At 37.2% G+C, this 23,736-nt stretch overlaps 1 protein-coding gene across 1 annotated transcript in view; it reads right to left on the reverse strand.

Moving 5' to 3' along the window:
- The window catches only part of IQCH (IQ motif containing H), a 284,969-nt gene that overhangs the window by 175,452 nt on the left and 85,781 nt on the right, over window positions 1-23,736 (reverse strand). Inside the window, exon 8 of the mRNA XM_027773807.1 lies at window positions 21,553-21,681. Coding sequence (XP_027629608.1) covers window positions 21,553-21,681 — 129 coding nt within the window. The remainder of the gene's footprint in view (window positions 1-21,552; window positions 21,682-23,736) is intronic.

A 23,736-nucleotide genomic window follows, 5' to 3' on the forward strand; every position in this document is an offset into this window, starting at 1 on the left:
TGTTTTCTATTCCTTCCCCTCACACACACACATTTTGTTGATTCCCAAAATATCTTAACCTAAATATTTTCAATAGAAAGTTCAGCTGATATATACATATCTGTGAACACATGTCTGATTTTAGGCATGAAATGCTGTGAGTAGAATGAACATACTATAAAGTAGCACCTAGCTGAGGCTATATAGCTTCCTGTGGTCTTTAAATAGGTATTATTAGTATTATTAATACACACACACATATATATTAATTTCAAGAAAAACAGTTATAGCTTTAACAAACCAAAGTCAAAAAAATGTTGAGTAATTTGCTTAAGACTTAAAGCCATGAAACAGATTAGTATTCTGTTCAAACAGTAGGTACATGAACCTATCAACATCCCAAGAAGAAGACAGAAATCCTTAAATCTAGAAAAAAACAGCATAGAAGAAAATCAGTAACGTTTTAGTCATAAGTCATAAAATTCTATTTGACCAGTTCAGTCTCACGTAATTAATCTCTCTTCTGTTGTAGTATGATCTTTCCATTTAAATTCTGGAAGATAACATTCAACTCCAGACTTGTTCCTACCATTAAGTTGGCCATTTTCTTGGTTGTTTCTGAACTCTTATTTCTATGTGGTTGTATTTAGTTTTCCTGGTATAGTCCTCTATTCAGAACTTCTTAGAGAGCTGGCTTGGTGCCAGTAAAATCTTTCAGGTTTTGTTTATCTGAGAATGTTCTTGTCTTTTCTTCCCATATGAAGGATAATCTTGCCAGATATAGTATTCTTGGTTGAAACTGTTTTTACTTAACACTGAATATATTTTCCCATTCTTTTCTTGCTTGCATTATTTCAGATGAGAAGTCCTCTATTAGTCTGATGGAGTATCCTTTGTAAGTTACGTGATGCTTTTCCCTTGCCAATTTTAGTATCTGTGGTGTTGGTCAATGTGTCTTGGAGAAGATCTTCTTGAGTTGATTTTATTTGAGGTCCTTTGTATTTCTTGGGTCTGGATCTTTGAATGCCTCTCTAGGTTTGGAAAGTTTTCTTCCAGGATTTCATGAAATAGATTATCAATGCTCTTCACCTTCTGGGATACCGATTATCTGGATGTTTGGACATTTAATGATATCTAGTATTTCTCATATATTATTCTAATTTTGGGGGGCTATTTTCTCAGTCTTCATGGTGGATTTTTCTAGGCCAGGGATTCTGTCTTCTACATTTGAGACTCAATCATCTGTATGATTTAGTCTGCTTTTAATACTTTCAAGGGAGGTTTTGATTTCCTATATTACAGCTATCATCTCTAACAGTTCTGTTGGATTCCTTTTTATGATGTATATTTCCTTTTTCAGATCATGCAAGAACTTCCTCACCTCCTGAAACTTGTGGGCTCTTTTCTCCTGCCTCTTCTGGAGTTCATTGTCTCTATTCTATTCCATCTCTGTTAGCTTTGTCACTATGAATATTCTAAATTCTTTATCAGACATTTCCGCAAGTTCCATTGCACTGTCTGTGGATGAAGAGGAATTATTCTTTTCCCTTGGAGCAAAGATATTTTCTTGGTCTCTCATATTTCCTGTGCCCCTGCAGTGATTTCTGGTCATCTACTGGGTTATACGTCTCTTCCTAACTTCTCGAAGTTCAATCTGAGCATTCAGAGATGTGCATGAGGAAGTGCTCTATAATCTCTCTGTCATTCCGTTTTTCTCCCTTTGTGTGTCACATTCAGTGGGAACTGAGGAATATTTGGACCCTAATAGTATTCATATATTTGGCTGTTAACTTAAACCTGTCTAGACACTCAGTGTGTGGAGGCTGAGCAGCAACGTGTTGAAGGTAAAAGAAAAAGGAAAAGGAAACAGAGAAAAAGAGAAAAAAATAAAGACAATTTAAAAATTTGTTTTTTTCTTTTTAAAAAGGCAAAAAGCAAATGGAAAGAGTCCAGGCACTTCTGTCTCTGCCTGTGTAGGGCCTCTGGGTTCAGCTTCACAGCTATGAAGCCTCCTGCCCCACCAGGCCCCCCTACCAGTGCTAGTCAAGTATTCAAGTGTCTTCCTCTTATTCTTCTCTGTCCCTTCTAACTTTTTTCCCCCTTTATTAAAAAAAAAAAAAAAAAAAATAAAGGTGCTCTGTTTGCACCTTTCTCTTGTTAACTTGTCTCTTTTTCCCTCACCTAGGACAGACAGCATCCAGGCACCTCCACCTCTGCCTGAGTTGGGCCTCTGGGTTCAGCTGCATGGCTGTGAAGCTCCCCACTCTGCCAGGGGTCCCCCCTCCAGATCCCAGGGCTCGTCAGGTACGTAAGTGTCTCCCTTTTGTTCTTCTCTGTCCCTTCTAACATTTTTTCTCTTTTTTAAAAAACAGTTTTCTGCCCTGTTTGTGCCTTTCTTGTGTTAATTTGTCTCTTCTTCCCTCACCTAGGACAGAAAGCGTCAGGTATCTCCACCTCTGCCTGTGTCAGGCCTCTGGGCTCAACTTCATGGCTGTGAAGCACTCCCCTCCACCAGGGCCCCCACCACTAGACTCCAGTGCTAGTTCAGATATGCAAGTGTCTCCCTCTTGTTCTTCTCTGTCCCTTCTAACCCAATTTCATTTTCTGTGACATGATTTGTAACTTTTTCCACTTTTTCTTGTAGTACTTTTTCTCTCTTTTTTCTTTGCCTTTTCTTCCTATTTCTATTTCCTACTTTCTTTTTCTTTTACCTTACTTTCCTGTTTTACTGCTCAGCCCTTACCCATTGCCTAGAGATGACTAGGTACACAGTAGCTAAACATCTGAACATTGTGAGTTTCAGAGAATTCTTTGCACCTCACTGTAGTGGTTGCAAAAACAGTGAAATCCCCCTTCGTAAATCCTATTGCAAAAGTCCTTCTGTTTTTCTAGCATTGGAGGATACAGTAGAAGGGAGAAAATAGCACCAAATTATTTCACAGTAAGAGAAACACATGAGCTCACAGTCATAGAATCCTTCTCCAACAAGTCAGGCAGAAGTGAAAGCACTACCAAATGACTATAAATTGGAGAATATCCTCAAGGATGAGAAAATAAAGTAATACATCTCCAACAAGAGAATACTGTAGCTTATCTCCACGTAGGGAAATATTAAAGGATATTACTGAAATGTCAGAAAAATAATTTAGAATATTTATGGTAACAAAACTCTATGAGATGCAAAAGAAAAGAGACATTGAGCTCCAAAAGAGGAGGAAGTCCTTCCACGATATGAAAGAAGAATTGGACACCATAAAAAAGAATGAAATGGAACTGTTAGATATGAAGGCTGTAATACAGAACATTAAAACCACCCTTGAAAGTATTAAAAGCAGGTTAGACAATGCAGAAGATCAAATTTTGGAAGTAGAAGACAAAACCTCTGACTTAGAAAAAATAATCAAAAATACTGAGAAAATAGCCAAGAAAACTGAGGATAACATACGAGAAATACTAGATACCATGGAATGCCCAAATATCTGAATAACTGGTATCCCAGAAGGTGAAGAAACTAGTAAGGGCATTGATAATCTATTCTACAAAATCCTGGAAGAAAACTTACCAAGTCAAGAGAGGCATTCAAACATCTAGACCCAAGAAATACAAAGAACCCCAAGTAGAATCAATCCAAGAAGATCCTCTCCACAGCACATCACATCTAGATTGACCAAAATGACAGACAAAGACAAGAAACTAAGATTGGCAAGACAGAAATGTCAGATCACTTACAAAGGTTATCCCATCAGGCTAACACCGAATCTCTCATTGGATACAATGCAAGCAAGGAAAGATTGGGGAAATATATTCAAAGTGTTAAATGAAAAACAATTTCAACCAAGAATACTATACCCAGCAAGATTATCCTTCATATGGGAAAAGAAAAATGTTCTCAGATAAACAAAACCTGATAGAATTTATCAACACCAGACCAGCTCTTTAACAAATTCTGAAAGGAGTACTATACCAAGAAACCTGAAGACTGACAGACAGCAATAAGAGAACAAAAAATAACCAAGAATATGGCCAACTTAATGTTAGGGAAAAGTCTGGATATTGATAATAATGTTGAATATTAATGTATTAAATTCTCATATCAAGAGACACAGACTGTCTGACTGGATTGAAAATCAGAAACCCTCCATTTTCTGTCTACAAGAAACCCATCTCATAGATAAAAACATATATAGACTAAAAGTGAAGGGTTGGAAAAAAGGCATTCCATGCAAATGGAAACCAGAAAAGAAAGAGAGTCGCTATACTAATTTCAGAAAAAATAGGCTTTAAGACAAAAACCTTAAGAGACAAAGAAGGGCATTATATAGTAGTAAAAAAGCTAATTCACCATCACCAAGAAGATACAATGCTTATAAATATCTATGAACCGAACTCAGGAGCACCCAAATATGTAAAGGAAAGACTGCAAGATCTAAAAGGAGAGATAGACTGTAACACACTAATTGTTGGAGATCTCAATACCCCATTATCTCCTTTAGACAGGTCAGTGAGACAAAAAATAAGCAAAGAGATTCAGGACCTAAATGATATTATAAATCAGATAGAACTTTCCACTCAAAAAACACAAAATATACATTTTTCTCAGCCCCACATGATACTTTCTTGAAGAGTGACCACATGATAGGGCACAAAATCAGCCTTTACAGATCCAAAGGCATAGAAACTATATCCAGCATCTTCTCTGACCATGATGGAATTAAACTTGATATTAATATCAGGAAAAGCCCTCAAAAATACACAAATACATGGAAACTAAATAACCTACTTCTGAATGAATTCATGACTACTGAAGAGATTAAGACTGAAATAAAAGGATTCATGGAAACAAATGATAGTGAGTACACGAGTTTCTATAATTTATAGGATGCTGCAAAAGCAGTCATAAGAGGGAAGTTCATAGCAATTAGTACACACAAGAAAAAGATGGAAAGGTGGCAAAAGGACAAGCTAACATCATGCCTTAGGGAATTGGGGGGAAAAATAAAAACCAAAAAATCCAAAGAATGCCAGGAGAAAAGAAATAATAAAGATTAGAGCAGAACTAAATGAAATAGAAAATAAGTGAATTATACAGAAAATAAATAAAAGCAAAATCTGGTTCTTTGAAAAGATAAACAAGATTGATACACTATTAGCTAGACAAATTAAGAAGAAGAGAGAAAGGAACCAGATAAATCAAACTTGCAATGAATCAGGCAACATTACAACAAACATAACAGAAAAACAAAACATCATTAGAGGATACTATGAGTGACTATATGTCAACAAAGAAGAAAATCTGTATGAGATAGTCAAATTCCTGGACACATATAATCTACCAAGATTGACTCAGGAAGACACCGAAAGCCTGAGTAGAACTATAACAAGCAATGAGATTGAATCAATAATAAATAACCTCCCAACAAAGAAAAATCCAGGTCCCAATGGCTTCACTGCTGAATTTAAAAAAAAAAGGTTTTAAAGAAGAGGTAACCCCCATTCTACTCACACTGAGTAGAGATACAAAAGGAAAGAACCCTTCCAAATTCATTATATGAAGCCTCCATTACTCTCATTCCCAAAATGGATAAGAATATGACAAAAAAGGAAAACTACAGACCTATATCTCTGATGAACATAGAAGCAAAAATTCTCAACAAGATACTTGCTAACTGTATTCAACAGCATATAAGAAAGGTTATTCATCACGACCACGTAGGCTTTATTCCAAGGATATAAGGGTGGTTCAATATACGCGAAACCATAAATGCAATACACCACATTAACAGAAAGAAAAACAAAAACCACATGATCATTTCAATCAATGCAGAAAAAGCATTTGGCAAAATACAACATCTTTTAATGATTAAGACTCTCAGTAAAATTGACATAGAATGATCATTTCTCCGCATAATAAAAGCCATCTATGAAAAACCTATAGCTAACATTATACTGAACTGGGAAAGATTTACCACTAAAAACTGGTACAAGATAAGGCTGCCCACTTTCTCTGCTCCTACTCAGTATAGTACTGAAAGTCCTAGCCAGTGCAATCAGACAAGAGAAGGAAGTGAAAGGCATTCCAATAGCAAAAGAAGAGCTGAAATTATCCCTGTTTGCAGATGACATGATTGTATACATGGAAGACCCCATAGTATCCACAAAAAAACTTCTCAAAATAATAAATGAATACAGTAAAGTGGCAGGATACAAAATTAACTCATAAAAATCTATAGCATTTTGGGATCAGCAGTTAGCATAATGGCTATGTCACTGGACTCCCATGTAGTCGACCGCGGTTCGAGTCCCATGCCCAGCGACTTAAAACTCACGCCAGGCGTGTGTGCATGCGTGCCCAAAATCCAGAGAAGAGAATAGAGGAGAAGGGATTGTGATGTGGCCATCCCCCTCTGGGGGGTGATTTCTTGCTTTCTGTTTCTCTGTCTCTGTCTTTCTGGCGAGTGCATGCACCCTATAGCAAAAACTTCTCAAAAAAAAAAAAAAATAAAAAAGGAAAGAAAGAAAAAATTTTATCCACCTGCAGAAAGATGAATCTGAATCCCTATCTGTCACCATTAACAAAAATCTGCTCAAAGTAGATTAAAGATCTAAACCTAAGACTGCAAAGTATAAAACTACTGGTGGAAAGCACTGGGGAAACTCTGTTTGGGGTAGGCAAAGACTTGGGGTAGGCAAAGATTTCTTAAGCAAGACCCCCAAAACACAGGCAATAATCCCCAAAGTAGACAGATTGGACTACATTGAGATGAAGAAGTTTCTGTACAGCAAAGAACACTGTAATTAGTGTGAATTGACAACCCTTGGAATGGGAGAGAATTTTTGTTAGCTGTGCCTCAGATAAGGGACTGATAACCAGGATACACAGGAAACTCATGTGGCTTACCCAGAAAAAAATGATTAACCCAATTAAAAGATGGGAAAATGAGCCGAATAAACAACTCCCTGAGGAATGAATACAAACAGCCAAAAAGCATATGAAAAAATGTTCAACATCCCTCATCATAAGGAACATGCAGATCAAAACTGCAATGAAATACCACCTAACCCCCGTCAGAATGATGAAGATTAAAAAAACCAATAATGATTAGTGCTGGAGTAGATGTGGTGAAATGGGAACACTCCTAGCCTGTTGGGGGGGATGTAAATTTGTCCAGCCACTGTGGAGAACAATATGGAGACTCCTCAAAGACCTTCAACTAGAACTATCATATGATCCTGCAATTCCACTCCTGGGTATCTACCCAAAGGATAGGAGAACACTTAGTCAGAAAAGCACCTGCACATCTATATTCTTTGCAGCATTATTTACGACTGCTAAGACATGGAACCAACCCAAATGTCCACAAATAGATGAATGGATTGCAAAAGTGTGGCATATATACTCCATGGAATACTACTCAGACATAAAACAAAAAAACAAACAAACAAACAAAAAACAAGCCCCTGGAATTTGATAGAAAGTGGATGAATGTGGAAGATTTGTTTGAGTGAAGCATGTCAGGGTATAAAAGAGTGACATTGTATGTATCCACTTAACATATACCAACTGTCCACACTCTATGGTAGAGACTGAAAAATGGGAGGACATAAGAGCATTAAAAATTGTTATGGACAATAGAGACAGAGTGGAAAGAGAGTATGGGAGGGGAAGGGTGTAGGAAAGGAAATTTAGGGAAAAAATAGAGAGGTAAGACATTTGTGGGACACGGATATGGTTTATTATCTGTTGATGAGGATGTGTATAGTATTCTCAACTGGGATGAACTGAGGTATATATCATGCTGGGTAAAGTCTCTTTACAATCTAAACGATGTATAGTGATTAAATGTATAAATAACAATAATAATATAAAATTTTTTCTATGCAAAAAAATAAAGAAACTATAGAATTAGATGGCTGTGAAAACTCTGAGTTCCAGGTATAATAATATTGGGTTTCTGGAATTTGGCTATAAGGAAAATGAACATAAGAATAAAGGATCTAAGAAACTTGGGAAATACATGTGGGAAAAATGTCAAAGCACATAAATTAATAAATAAGAATGGGGCACATTTGGGGGGATTTTGTAATCCAAAAGGTCAAATTGAGGCAGTAATCATTCTTTGCAGATTCTTTTTGGAAATAGTGAGACATTGGAATAAATGCTACCATATTTGTTTAAGGGGAAAAGAAAGCAAAAAGCAAAAAACAGAAACTGCATGGCATGCTTGTGCACTGCATAAAAGTAATTTTTCATAGCTCAAGTTCAATAAGCATCTCAAAAGATCTGAATTTCTGCCTCTCCTACATGGGAGGGGAAAGGCAAGAATTAGCAACACAGAGGAGAGGCTGAGAGCCAAGAAAATACTTTACCTTAAAAAATTTTAAAAAAAATCAAAAATAAGAAAACAATTTTAAAAATTAAGGAGAAAGAGACAGGGAGAAGGATACAGAGACCCTTCTACTTTCTAGATTGGGATCTGGAGGGCGAAGTCCCAGAGGAAAATCTTCAATAGTCAGTCTTATTCCTGAAAGTAATTTTTCACCGCTCAAGTTCAGTAAGCATCTCTATAACTTTCTATTCTTTTCTTTCATGCCAAGCAGATGCCCCACTCTCAATATTACTTTTTATCCAGGCTATGTGAGTTACCATTCATAGTAAAATTCACCCATTTTAGTGTACGATTCTGACAAATGCATAGTCATGAAACCATCACATCAACAGACAGAATTCTGATACTTGCCAAAATTCTTTCGTGCCCCTTTGGAATGAACTACTCTATCTCACTCTATCTCCATTCCCAGGCAGGGATTGATCTACTCACTCAGTCATCCTCAGCAGCTACTGATCTGCTTTTTGCTATTTTCTGTCTATGTTGTTTTGTCTCTTTCAGAATGTCACAGAAATGAAAGCATATAGCATGTAGCCTGTTGGGTTTGACATTTTCACTTAGCTCACCACATTTGAGATTCATCTTTGTTGTTGTACGTATCAGTAGTTTGCTCCTTTTAGATCAGAATAGTATTCCATCATATGGAAGTACCTTAGTTCACCAACTGAGGAACATTTCAGTGGTTTCCAGTTTTGGGTGATTATGAAATAAAGCAATTATTACAAACAATCACACTTGGGTTTTTGTATGAAGGTAAATTTTCATTTCTGTTGGGTAAATAAATAACTTGGAGTGGGATGGCAGTCATGTGACAAATGGATGCTTAGTTTTTAAAATAACTGTCAAGTTATTCTTCAACGTGATTGTACTATTTTGCATCCCCACCAGCAGGTACGACAGTAGCAGTTGTTCCGTATTACAGCCTAGTGATAGTCCATTATGGTTTTTGTTTGTTTCTTTTTTTTTTTTTCACATAAAATAGAAAGTACATGTGTGTGCATGTGAGAGAGAGAGAGAGAAGCGCCATGACCCCTTTTTCCCAGCCCTCCAACTCCTCAGGATTCTGGACACTGGCACACGTGTTCAGTGTGTTTTCAAACCAACCACGGGATCTGGACCTGTAGCTGTTCACATGGCTTCCAGCCTTGCAGGGCACTTGCATTACCACTGTGCCACAGTGGCTGGGTTCCATTATGTTTCTTTTTTTTTTTTTTAAGAGGTTTTTGCCATAGAACAAATGTGCTCACTGGAGAGAGAGACATACAGTGAGAGGGAAAGTGAGAAATCACCTCTTGGGGGGATGGCCATATTGCAATCCCTTCTCCTCCATTCTCCTCCCAAGGTCTTGGGTACAAATGTGCCCAGTGTGATTTTCAAACCACCAGGTCCAGGCCTCGAGCCATGGTCAGCTACGTGGGAGTCCTGCAATGTTACCACTACACCATCTGTTGGTCCCTCCATTTTGGTTTTAATTTGTTTATCTCTAATGACTAATCATGTTCAGCATGTTTTCATGTATTTACCTACTATATACGTATCTTCTTTGGCAAACTGTGTACAAATCTTTTGTCTGTTATGTTACCGAGTTACTTGTTTCCATATTATTGAGATTTGAGTCTTTTATATATTCTGAATAAAAGATCAGATACTGTTTTGAAGTATTAACTTCCAGTCTATAGCTTTTCCTTTCATTTTCTTAACACCATCTTTCAAAGTTGAAGGATTTTACTCGGATGAAGTCCAGTACATCACTTTTTGTACTTTATGGATTAAGCGTTTGGAATAGTATCTAAAAAAATTTTTTTAACCTAAGAACACAAAGATTCACCTCCTTTTTTTTCTTCAAAAAGTTCTATAGTTTTAGATTTTATATTGAATTCTATGATCTATTTTGAGTTAAGTTTTTGTATATGGCACAAGGTATGGATTAAGGATACTTTCTTCTTTCATATAAATGTCCAGTTGTTCCAGCACAATTTTGAAAACAAAACAAATACTCTTTTCACCATTGAATTGCATTTCCTCCCTATCAAAAGTCAACTAGTCATGTGTGCGAAGGTCTATTTCTGCGTTCTACTCTTTTCCATTGATCTGTGTTTAATTTCTTACTGTTCTGATTACTGTAGCTTTATAGTAACTCAAGACAGCATGAGTTCTCCAATGTCATTTTTCTTTTCCAAAACTGTTTTGAATATTGTAACTCTTTGCCTTTCCATATAAATTACAGAATCAGCTTCTTGATTTCTACAAAAAATCCTACTGCGATCTTGATCGATTTTTCATTTAATGCATAAATCAATTAGGGGAAATTAACATCATAAAATATTGAGTTTCTAATCCATGATATGACTCATCTCTCCATTTATTGGTCTTCAATTTTTTTATTAGTGTTTTGTTGTTTTCAGTATGCAGATTTTGCTCATTTTAAAAATGTTATACCTAGGTATTAAATTTTGAGTACTATTTTAATGGTATTGTTTTATAAAATTAAATTTCTAATAAATCAAAATTTGATTATTTTTTGTATATTAATCTTGTATCCTCAAATCTTGCTGAACTGTCTTTTTAGTTTCAGTGGCTTTTGGCTTTTTACAATTTTTTTGTGGATTCTTTGAGACTTTCTACATAGTAATCACACTCTTTGCAAAGAAAAATAATTTCATTTCTTCTTTTTAATATCAGAATGCCATTTGTTTCTTTTTTTTTTTTTACCTCATGGCATTGACTAGGACCATCAGCACAATATTGAATAAAAGCGTTAGGAGGGGACATCTACGCCTTGTTTCTGAAAATAGGGAAAAAAATTCAATCTTTCACTATCGAGCATATTTGTTGCAGGTATCTTTCATGAGATTGAGGTAGCTTTCTCATATTCCTATTTTTCTTAGAGTTTTACTACAAATGGATATTGGATTTTTAATTGAGATGGTTGTGTGGTTTTCATCTTCATTCTATTGATATGACTCATGTTAATTGATTATTAAATGTTGAAATAGTTCTGCATTCCTAAGATAAACCTCATGTTGGCTATGATATTGTATGTGTGTGTGTGTGTGTGTATGTATTCAATATGAAAATATTTGTGAAATACTTTTTATCTATTTTCATGAAGAAAATAGGGCTATGTTTTTTTCTAAAGTCTTTGGTTGTGGTATCAAGGTAATGTTAGCTTTGTAAAATTATCTAGGGAATGTTTCTTCCTATTCTATTTTTTGGAAATATTTGTGTAGAATTGGTCATTTTTTTTTCTTAATTGTTTGGTAGAATTTGCCAGCAATGCAATATGAACCTTGTGTTTTCTTTCTTACATGTTTTTTAAGTACAAGTCAATTTCTTAATCAGATTATCTATTTCTTCTTGAGTGTGCCTAAGTAGTATCTGTCTTTCAAGGAATTTGCCCATTCATCTAAGTTGCCAAATTTATAGGCATTGATATTTTCCATGATACAAGAGTCTGGTTTCACTGAGTTTCTTTTTTCTCCCTTTTCAATTCCATTGACTTCTACTTTTATCTATCATTTCTTTCCTCTGCTTGCTTGCATATATAATTTCTTTCCTCTTGCATATATCATTTCTTTCCTCTGCTTGCATATATAATTCCTCTTCTTTTTCTAGTTTAAGTTGAGAGCTTAGATCATTAATTAGAGATCTTCTTTTCTAACATAAACATGTTATTAATTTCCCTTAGGCACTACTTTTGCTATATCCTACAATTTTTGTATGTTGGACTGTCACTTCTAGTCAATTAAAAATACTTTTAAATATTCCTGCAATTCCCTTTTATTTGTAATTGAACAGAGAGAGAGAGAGAGAAAAAAAAAATGAGAGAGAGTGAAGCTGCCTCTATAGGATTGGACCATGCCACAGTTCCTTCCTTCAGTCCCCCACCCTGCCAAGACCCTATGCATTTGTGCATGCATACATGTGCCCATCACTTTCTTAAGCTAAATGGGCCAGAGACTCAAACCATTGTCAGGATGTGGCTTCCAGCTCCAAAGTCTGACATGTCACCTATTATGCCACAGAAGCTGGGCCTGACTTCCTTTTTGGGATCAATGGGTTATTTAGAAGTGTGTTAAATTTGCAAATATTTGGGAGATTTTCTAGATAGCTTTCTCTAATTAATTTTAGGTTTAATTCTGTTGTGGTGAGAAAATGCACTTTGTAGGATTCCAGTTCTTTTTGATTTGTTAGTATTTTGTTTTATGGTCCACAATATGGCCTATCGTGGTGAATGTGCCACATGCATTTGAAATGAATATGTGTTCAGCTGTGTTTTAATGTTCTATATTAGTCTATAATAGTATTCTATGTTGTTACTTTCTTTTTTTCTTTTTTTTTAACTTATTAGTTCTGATTATTATTATTATTTAATTGACTGGATTTTTTTTTTTTTAATTTGCCATCAATTGTGTGTACTTGCCAGAGAAAGACAGAGAGAAAATGAGAAAGCATCCCTCAGGGGTAGGAAAGCAGGGTGAAAAAAATAGAGAAGCAAGGCATTAGTGGGACACAGAAATGGATTATTATCTATTGAAGATGGGTATAGTATTCTCAGCTGGACTGGTCTGAGATGTTTTTCATGTTGGGTAAATTCTCTTTACAAGCCAAATGATGTATAGTAGTTGAATGTTTAAAAAATAAGAATAATAATAGAAATAAATAAATTTTAAAATTTTAAAAAGCACCCCTTAGGGAAGATGACCATGCTGCAACTCCTTCTCCTCCTTTCTCCTCTTGGGATTTTGGGCACACACGTACATGTGCCCAGTGTATTCCTAAGCTACCAGGTCCAGGATTTGAATTGTGCAGTCAGCCACCTTAGCCACCACACCACCAACTGGCCCCAGTTCTACTGATTATTGTGAAAAGCCTGTTGAAATCCCTAACTGAAATTGCAGATTTGTTTATTCTTTTGATTTTATTAATTTTTTATTTATGTATTTAAAACATGTTGTTAAATACATACATATTTAGGAATGTATGGCTTTTGCTGAACTTTCCCTTTTATCATCGACCTACTTCCTTGTCCTTGCAAACACATACTGTTTGTCTGACATTAATAGAACCAATACAGCTTTCTTTTCATTATTGTTTGCATGGTATATCTTTTCCCAGATTTCTTTATACTTATTTCATTTTTTAAAAGAATTATTTTATTTAACTTTATTTATTTATTTATTTTTTAATTTGACCAGACAAGAACAGTGAGAGAGAGAGAGAGAGAGAAAGTGAGAAAGCAAGCCACCAGGTATGGGACTTGAACTGTGGTTGGCCATGTGGGAGTCCAGCGACCCTAACCAGCATGCCACCTGCTGATCCCTTTATGTTAATTTCAAATTTACATTTAATTGGTGCCTAGTCCCATCATTTATTTTTAACTCTAAAAATACAATAAAATTTTTCTTTTGGAATAATTTTAGAGTTACAGAAAGTTGCAAAGATAATACCAAACATTTCTGTATATCATTATTGTTTCCCCTAATGTTAACATCTTTCATTAACTATAGTTTATTGTCATAAGTGAGCATCATTACATTACTATTAACTAAACTCCAGACTACATTTGTATATTACTGGTTTTAAAATTAATGTCTTTTTATTGTTCTGAGATCTGATTCGGAATATCACACCATGTTAGTCATCATGTCTCCTTAGTTTTCTCTGGTCTGTGACAGTTCCTCTGTTTTTCCTTGTTTTCATGACCTTGACAGTTTTGAGGTGTATTGGTCATGTATTTTGTAGAATGCCTTGATTTTAATGTCTGATGTTTTATTTATGGTTAGGCTGTAGTTTGGGAGCAAAATACCACAAAGGTGAAGTCAAATTCCTTATCACATCATACCAGGGGACACATGATATCAACGTTTCTTATCACTGGTGATAAAAAAAAACCTTCATATTTCATTAAATCATGGCTTGTTAGGTTTCTCTTGAATATTTTCTATTTTTTCCCTTTTCATACTCTATTATTTGGATGTGAGTCACTAAGTCCAGTTCACATTCAAGAATGAAGGAGGGAAAATGAATCTCCACTTCCTTGAGAGAATAGTAACTACTTAAATTATGTGGAATTCTTCTATAAGGGGGATTTGCCACTTCTCTCCTTCCTTCTTCATTTAAAGTGAGATTCTTCTAAACCACTTTTAATTAGGTCTTATTTATCCAGTCTGATAATCTCTGTGTTTTAATTGCTATATTTAGAACACTAACATTTAATGTACAGATAACTCTCACTTTGTACTGTTCCAATATGCACATTTAAAAAAATTCGCTAAAGGGTGCATGAGCTTGCCAAAGAGAGACAGGGAGAAGGGAAGTGAGAAAGCACTCCCCCCCCCACTATGGGGATGGCCATGCTGCAATTCCTTCTCCTCCATCCTCCTCTTGGGATTTTGGGTGTGCTCTTACATGTACCTGGTATGTTTTCCAAGCTGTCAGGTCAAGGACTCAAACTGTACAAGTCAACCATGTGGGAACCAGCTATCTTCACCACCACACCATTAGCTGGTCCAACAAATATGCACACATTTTAATTACTGCAGTTTAGTTAAATAATACCAGTTCCCTAACGAGTTCCTAAATTTCAGTTATTATGGTATATCAACTGTAATGGCATAAAGTACAAACTTTGCTGCTAGATCTTTACTCCATGAATCACTACATAAATGGCAGCTGTACATCAAGATCAATGACCAGTCATTCACACCTTTTAAAATCTGTCTGGTCATTATGCATCTGTGTTTTGAATTTCCACACAGATTGTCAAGGACAAATTGGTACTAACAACTGAAAGAATTAGTTAACAAAGTTGAAAGTACAGCAAAAGAACAAAAACTGATAGTGCTTAAAGTAAAACAGAAATAGATTCTAATTGAAAAAACAATTGATCATGGAAATGTTGACACTGCCACCATTTGAAAGACTCCAGTAATGCGCCCAGAATTTAGCTAATGCTAATTTATTGACATAAACGAAGATCGTGGTTGTGATGAAAGGATAAACACATTTGAGATAATGTGACACTAGGAAAAAAATTTCACATTAAAGGAACTTGGAGATATTTTATAATATTAAAAGTTTAAAAGGATAAGAAATTGGAAGCGGATCCCAATTTAGAAAGAAATATGACGATTCACCAAGCCACAGCAAAGATTATCACTTTTTTTTTTTTGGTGAGGTTTTTGCTATAGGGCGCGTGCGCTCGCCGGACAGAGAGAGAGAGACAGAGAGACAGAAAGCGAGAAATCACCCCCCAGGGGGGATGGTCACGCCGCAATCCCTTCTCCTCCATTCTCCTCTCGGGATCTTGGGCAGGCACGCACACGCGCCCAGCGTGAGTTTTAAGCCACCAGGTCCGGGACTCGAACCGCAGTCGACTACGTGGGAGTCCAGCAACATAGCCATTACGCTAACTGCTGGTCCCAAGATTATCACTTCTTATCATAAGCCATATGATGAAAAAGGTGCTATTCAAATTATTCTTGATAAGTTTTTTTAAATAAAGAAAATACATTAGTTACCAATGTTCCAATACTTTAATTTATAGGGTCCTAAATATTATTTTTTTCATTGCTCTATATATTTATAATGATGAGAGAGTTTTTGATGTTTTTACGAAAATATTAAAAGACATGAAACAACTGTAATTCTTCCTATTGATTATTAAAATCACTTTGCCTGGCTTCTGCTCGCATAATCATCTGTATGGTCCCTCACCCCCATGCAAAGACATGATTGCCTGTAATTACTGATGTGACTGAATTAAAATCTCACATCTTGCCAATTCTCTTTTCTATGTTCTCCACATTTTCTTTGTTTTACTCCTTTCAGCCTGTTTTTGGATTAAATAAGCATTTTTATGATTTGGTTTTATCTGTACTATTGTATAATCACTTAAACCTTTTAAAACATATGTTAGTGGTTGCTCAGGATATTCAAAACACCTAAGACTCTTCTGCTATATTGCCCATTCATTTTGTCCTCCCATCTTTTGTGTTATTGTTATCAGACAACTTTTAGATATGCTATGAAGTCACAATACATTGCTAATAATTTTGCTTTAGACCAGGGTTTAGTGAACTATGATCCACAGTCCAAATCCAGCTCACAGTGTTTATATGACCCTTAAGCTAAGAATAGTTTTTATATTTTTAAAGGGTCATGAAGAAGATAAGTCGTGAGAAAGGATAAAAAGAGGAAGAGAAGATTGAGGAGGAGGGGGAGGTAGCAAAAGAAGAAATAGGAGGAGGAAGAAGAATATGCAATAGAAATTGTATGTAGCCTACAAAACCTTAAATTATTTGTTATTTAGGTTTTTAAAGCATAAGGTTGCTGACTCCTGCTTTATGTGACCACTTTTATCTTAGAGCAATTAAAATAAGGAAAAATGTCTTTTACTGGGTTGTTGGAAATGTCATGACTTATTTTTCCATTTTTCTATGCAATAATGTGTCTTTTCTGACAATTTTTCCCTCAGGTTAGTCATTTCCAGGAACCTTGTGTCTTTCTGTATATCCAGATTTCTCTCTGGTACCATAATCATTCTGCCTGAAAAATATTTAACATTTCCTGTAGGGCAGTGTTGCTGGTAATAAATTTTCTCTTTTTATTTGTCTGAAGAAGTCAATTTCTTCTTACCTTCTGAAAAACTTTTTTTTAGAGGGAGAGATTTTTTTATTATGGGTGTGTATGCTCGCCAGACAGATGGAGAGACAGAAAGCAAGAAATCACTCCCCTGGGGGGATGGCCACACTGCAGTCCATTCTTTTCCATTCTCCTCTTGGGATCTTGGGTATGCACGCACATGCACTGGCATGAGTTTTAAGTCACCAGGTCCAGGACTTGAACTGCAGTTCATTACATGGGAATCCAGTGATACAACCATTATGCCATCTGCGGGTCCCCTGAAAAACATTTTTATTAGAAATAAAATTCTGACTTGATAGTTTCTTTTTTCCTTTTCCTTCAGCATTTTTTTTTTGAGAGGTTTTTGCGATAGGGCGAGTGCGCTTGCCAGAGAGAGAGAGAGAGACAGAGAGACAGAAAGCGAGAAATCACCCCCCAGGGGGGATGGCCATGCCGCAATCCCTTCTCCATTCTCCTCTCGGGATCTTGGGCAATCACACACACGCGCCCTGCGTGAGTTTTAAGCCACCGAGTCTGGGACGCGAACCGCGGTCAACTAAATGGGAGTCCAGCGACAGGTATTACGCTAACTGCTGGTCCCTCTTTCACCATTTAAAGGATGCCACTGCATGGTTTACTGATTTGTACGTTTGGTAAGAATACTGCAATTCTTATCTTTGTTTCTCTGTATATAACATGTATTTTTCTTTGGCTGTGTTCAAGCTTTTCTCTTTGTTTTAGTTTTCAGCAGTTTGAATGTAACACTTGTGCGTGTATGTTGTATTTATCCTATTTGACATTCTGAGAGCTTCTTGGATTTGTGGTTTGATGTCTGTCATCTTTTTGTAAAATTCTTGGCCACTTTCTCTTTGCGTATTTCTTCTGTTCTATTTTCTCTTCTCTTGAGACTATAATTACACAGGTTAAAATGTTTGCTATTGTCCCATAGTTACTGATTACTCTATTGATGTTGCAATCCCTTCTCTTCCATTCTCTTCTTCGGTTTTTGGGCATGCATACACACGTGCCAGCATGATTTTCAAGCTGCTAGATCTGGGACTAGAACCACAGTTAGTTAGCCATGTGGGAATCCAGCATCCTAACCACCATGCCACCTGCTGGCCCTGACTGGTGTCTGTCTGTCTTCCTTTCTTTCTTTCCTTCCTTCCTTCCTTTCTTCTTTCCTTCTTTCCTTTCTTTTTATAACTATGCCTTCAGGAGCATGTGTATTGTGTTTGAGATGATACATCAGGTGCTCTCTGAGCTTTTTGGGGAATCTCCCAGTCTCCAAAGGATAAAAGCAGAGAGTAGAATCAGTATAGCATATACACAGAAGTTCGTATTGTAAAGACTATAAAGATTTGTAGTACAGTGAGAAAAGGGCTTCTGCTCCTTCACACTGCACACAAATTATGTAAATTATGTTGCGTATTGCTTGGTCCACTGTCTGGCTATCCTGTCGTGTTCTGCTCTGTTAGTCAAATACTGAGTGGTTGTGCTTCCAACCAGAGGATCTGCAGGGTTGCAGTCTTCCTACACAGAACCTGGTGGACCAAGTATAGTCGATCTCCATTCTATATATTATCTCCTTTAGGCCCAGCACTGCAGTTCGGAGGAGGATAAAGGATTACTTCAGCTAGCTCCTTCTGAATTCTTTTAGCACTAGTGGATAACTTAGCAGTGGTTTTGCTAGGGCGTTTGGTATTTTTCTTCTGCTGGGTCTTTCTTCTTGTTTCTCAGGCTCTGGAGTGGCTGGGTCTTGCTGGTCTGCAACTGAACTGCCACTGCTGGTGCTGGGGCTCTCATCATCAGACCTTTGCCTATCACTGGTCATCTTGGCCAAGTTATCTCTTGGAGAACTTGACCACCCGCCTGGCCTGCTGACGCGCCACTACGGTGTGACTGACTGGTGTGTTTCTTAAGCCGCTGGGTCTGTAATTCAAATTGTGGCTGTCCATGTGAGATCCAGCTCCTTTAATCACTAGGCCATGGAGTTGGTCCAAACTCTTTTCAAGTTTATTTCCCACACATACACACATACACCCTTGACAAAATCCTTCCCCATCTTCCTAGTCAGCCAGGATCACAGACACCTGCAGGTGTGTCTGATGTGTTCAGGTTAGCCTGGGATCTGGAAAACTGTCTGTCAATATCTACTAAATCAGAATATATGTATACTCTATGACTTAGAAATTCCACTTTTCGATGTGTTTCCAACAGAAATGCATAGAAAGGTGGACTAAAGCAATGCAGGAGCTCTATAATGCAAACCACGGGATCTTATCAATGGAGTGGATGTAAAATTATGGCATGTTTATACATACGCATGCACACATGTTTATCTTGGATGCCTATCTTCCCCACTCCTGCTGTCCATCAGCCAGTCCTCTTGGCTACACTTCCAAAATGTAATCTGAATGTGTTCAATTCCCTCCATTTCCACTGACATTATTCTCCTCATGTCTACCACCATTTTTCACCTGGTTTACTTTTAACTAGCCTGCCTGCTTTCATCCATGCTTCCTGTGTTTCACTGCCTGCAAAGCAGTCGGCATGGTCTTACTAAAACATAAATTGGGCTGCCCCACCCTCCTGTTTAATGGGTTCTTAGGGTAACTAGAATTAATCCAACTCCTCACGATGGTTTGGAAGGCTGCTGTGCCGGTTCTGGTATAGGTTAAGATGTTTAACAAGAAAAATCTTAAGATATAGTGAGTGTTTTAGACAAATCGTGAGTTTCTTCCTCTCTCACACATAGTCCAGAAGGACAAATAGCTAGAATTTTTAAAGATGAACATGTCAAATATTGACAAAATACTTGATATTTCGTTACTATCAAACCCAGCTTTTCTGGATTTGACATGGGTTCCGCTCTGACTCCCAAGTGCTTGTGAAGCTGTCCTCGTCATGATTGTATCTGTATCCCAGCTAGCCAGGGGGAAGAAAGTGAGCGGCCGTGTTCCTTTTCTCTTAAGAGCACAGCCCAGAACTTTCCCTCGCCACTCCTGCTTACATCCTCACTGGCCACAACCTGAAGGAAGGCTGGAAAATGTGTTCAGTTAAGTCGACATGTGCCCATCCAAAGCTCTATTACAGGGAAGCAGGGAGAATGAATGTTGAGGACAGCTCGAGCCTACATCATAAGATCCCTCTCGAGCTCTCCAGCTCATCCCCTCCCTCTCCCTTGCTCATGGCCTGGTCTTCTCACTCCTTCCCTCCATAGTCCTCAGGGCCTTTGTCCCTGTGCTGTCCTGTATTTGGAATGCTGGTCCCTAGATCTTTACATATTGGTTCATTCTCAGTATTTGGATTTCGGCTAAAGCTTCATACCTCATTTGAGAGACAGTCTCTGACCCTTCCTTCACAGGCAAAGTAGCACCCTTCCTCTCATTCTCTCTCTCTCTCTTTCTCTCTCTCTCTCTCACACACACACACACACACACACACGCACACATTTTATTTCCAGCACTTTCACTAGCTTAAGTTCTCATGTACTTACCTTCTTATTACTGTGTCTCCTGGATAAGCACCATGAGAACAGAACTGTCACCTGACTCATTTTCTGCTGGACTCCAGACACTTTGTATAAAGAAGTATTCAGCAAATACTTATTGAACGGATGCATTAAGTTAGCCAAAGTCTTCATTTTGTCACTGGGAAAGCTGAGGCCCAGAGAAAGTAAATGCCTTGGCTGAGCTTCTTCAACTAGTCAATAGATTTCCAGGTCAGTGCTTCTTTACGACACCCTATTCCTCCAGCCTCCTCTCTGAAATCTTCTAGTATCTTGCCCCTAAGCAATCATTCCTCTGAATACCTATAGCACTAGACTTTTTTTTTTTAAAGAATTACTTTATTTAACTTCATTTATTTATCTATTTATTTATTTTCATTTGATCAGAGAAGGACAGAGTGAGTGAGTAAGTGAGATTGAAAGAGAGAGAGGAAAGCAGGCTGCCAGGTCCAGGACTTAAACTGCAGTTAGCCATGTGGGCGTCCAGTGTCCTTAACCACCATGCCACCTGCTGGCCCCAGCACTAGACTGTAACATCCATTTTGTTTTTTTCATTCTAAGCTATTTTGTACTAATATTTATCTTTATTATATCTGTCTCATCTTCCCAACCAAGCTGGAAGCCTCTTCTCAAATATCAACTTTATTTTTAAAAAATTGTTTTATTTTATTCATTATTTTTAGTTTTAAGTTTGCTACAGAGCACATGTGCTCAAATAGAGAAAGAAAGAGAGAGAGAAAGTAAGAAAGTAAGCCACCAGGTCTGGGACTCAAACCGTGGTCAGCCAATTGGGAGTCCAGTGCCTTAACCACCATGCCATCTGCTGGCCCTCAAACATCAATCATCCAACACAATCAGAATACAGGCCTTTTATACATTTCACAAAGATGGCTTAAGTTTCTTTACTCAAGGAAGTGAAACTTGGGTGACTCTAACTTTCATCTTGTCCTATGACTAAGGATAAAAGTTGGCTACTAGAAGGCTAGATTTGGGGGGAGGGGATTTTTGTGTATCCCCCATCTAAGCATAAAAGCAAAAGTGCCTTACCTCCAGTTGGGACCTTATGTGCTTCATTCAAATGATGCAGAGGAGCTGCTCTGGGTGTAATGGGTGGTTTCTGAAAGGAAATCTTTGCAGTTGGTGGGATCAATCCTCGTTCTATCATACTTAAAATCCCTAAAAAGAAAAGGTATCAGAATATAAGATTAAGCGGGACCAGCAGTTAGCATAATGGCTATGTCACTGGACTCCCACGTAGTTGACCACTGTTTGAGTCCCAGACCTGGTGGCTTAAACTCACACCGGGTGCGTGTGCGTGCGTGCCCAAGATCCCAAGAGGAGCATGGAGGAGAAGGGATTGCAGCGTGGCCATACCCCCTGGGGGGTGATTTCTTGCTTTCTGTTTCTCTGTCTCTCTCTGTCTGTCTGGCGAGCGCACGTGCCCTATTGCAAAAACCTCTCAAAAAACAAAACAAAACAAAAGAATATAAGATTAAGCAATTCCACAAAGTCTGAGCTCTACAACTTTCCCCAAGAATAACTTGCTTTATTCATCATTTTATGTGTGAGAGTTTGAGTGCCTTAATTTTTTGCATGAAAAACAAAAATAGTTATAGTACATGTTCATTTAAGCTTAGTATTCTAACCCAATATTACATTGCTAATGAGGGTGTTAGTTTACTACTCGGGATTCAGAAGAATCATACTGATGGGCTGGAGAGCCAAAGAACAGATCACTTGTAAACATACTTCACTTGTAAAACGATGATTCCAAAGAGAAATCTTCAGTTTACCTACCAAAGAATCATTTGTGGAAAGAATTTCTTATCAAAGGTGTAGATTCAGGGCCAGCAGGTGGTGTAGTGTTAAGGCACTGGACTCCCATTTGGTTAACTGGACTCCCACTTGGTCAACCAGTTTGAGTCCAGGACCTGGCAACTTGAAACCCATGCCAGGTGGGTGTGCGTGCATACCCAAGTCCTGAGAAGAGAATGGAGAAGAGGCAGTGGTGTGGTGATCATCCTTCCCCCGGGGGTGGGAGGTGTGATTTCTTGCTTTCTGTTTCTCTGTCTCTCTTTGCCTCTCTGGTGAGTGCACATGTCCTAAGGGGGAAAAAAATCTCTCAAAAGAGAAAAGTGTAGGTTCTAGGACCTATCTCAGATCTATCTAAATTTCTGATGTTAGGCCCTAGAACCTGCATTATTGAAGCCTCCAGGAGATATTTCTATGCACTGAAGTTTAAGAACCACTAGGATTAGGGCCCAGTAACATATATATATTAAATAAAAACTTGGGTCAATCTTTTATACTCTATAAACTTAAGAACTACAACCCTTTAAGCCCTTTCTGAAATTAGTACTTCAGGTTTACACTTTTGTAATACCAGACTGAAACTATTTTAAAATAGAAGGACCAATTCTCAAAAATATTTTCCACCATAAATATCAAATGCTGTTTCTAAGGACTCTTCCTGTCTTGCAGATGTGAAAAACAGAACTCCTTGTAACTCAGTATATTTTCATTTCAAGAATCAGTTTTATTCTCTGAGAATTCCAAAGATTATGATTTTTAACCCTTGTTTTAGTACTAGTTGGAGGAATTAACTTATTTTATATAAACATATAGGTGTGTGCACTTATCACTGTCATTGAAAAGAAAAGTTGACTCTAGAATAAACAAAAGACATAAGTAGGTATCTTTTCATCAAAATGTTGGAACTTCTGAAGGTTATCTGACCCTACAGGGCTCTGCACCATTGTTTTTGGTTGTCTGTTTTACAGTTTTATAACGGTTAAGTTTAATTTATGGAACTCTGATAAAAATGTAAATCATCTTGCTTATATAATTATAAGTAAATTCTGTCATGTGGAAGGACAAATTTTTCCCTTGATAAGCAAGTTTTGTATCTGGTTAAAAATTCATTTCAATATTATTGATTTATAAGAGTTTCTGTTGTTTGAATTCTCCTTTGAATTGACTGTAATATCGTGCTGGTTCCCTCATTTAATAAATGAACTAAATAACATCTTTTTAAAAAATCATCCCTTAACAGTTTGGGAGGTCCCACTGAGATGAGGTGAGCAGAACAGTTACCTGAAACCATCGAAAATGGTGCACAGCCAAGCTCAGACATGTTTTTTCCTTGGCTCTCACAGATAAATTTAAAGTAGCAAGAAATTTTGTTGATTTTTTAAAAAAATTTTACTTTCTATTAATTTTCTTTTCAGTTTA

This window comes from Tupaia chinensis, unplaced genomic scaffold (assembly GCF_000334495.1).
Source record: "Tupaia chinensis unplaced genomic scaffold, TupChi_1.0 Scaffold000377_2, whole genome shotgun sequence".
NCBI classification, from domain to species: Eukaryota; Metazoa; Chordata; class Mammalia; order Scandentia; family Tupaiidae; genus Tupaia; species Tupaia belangeri.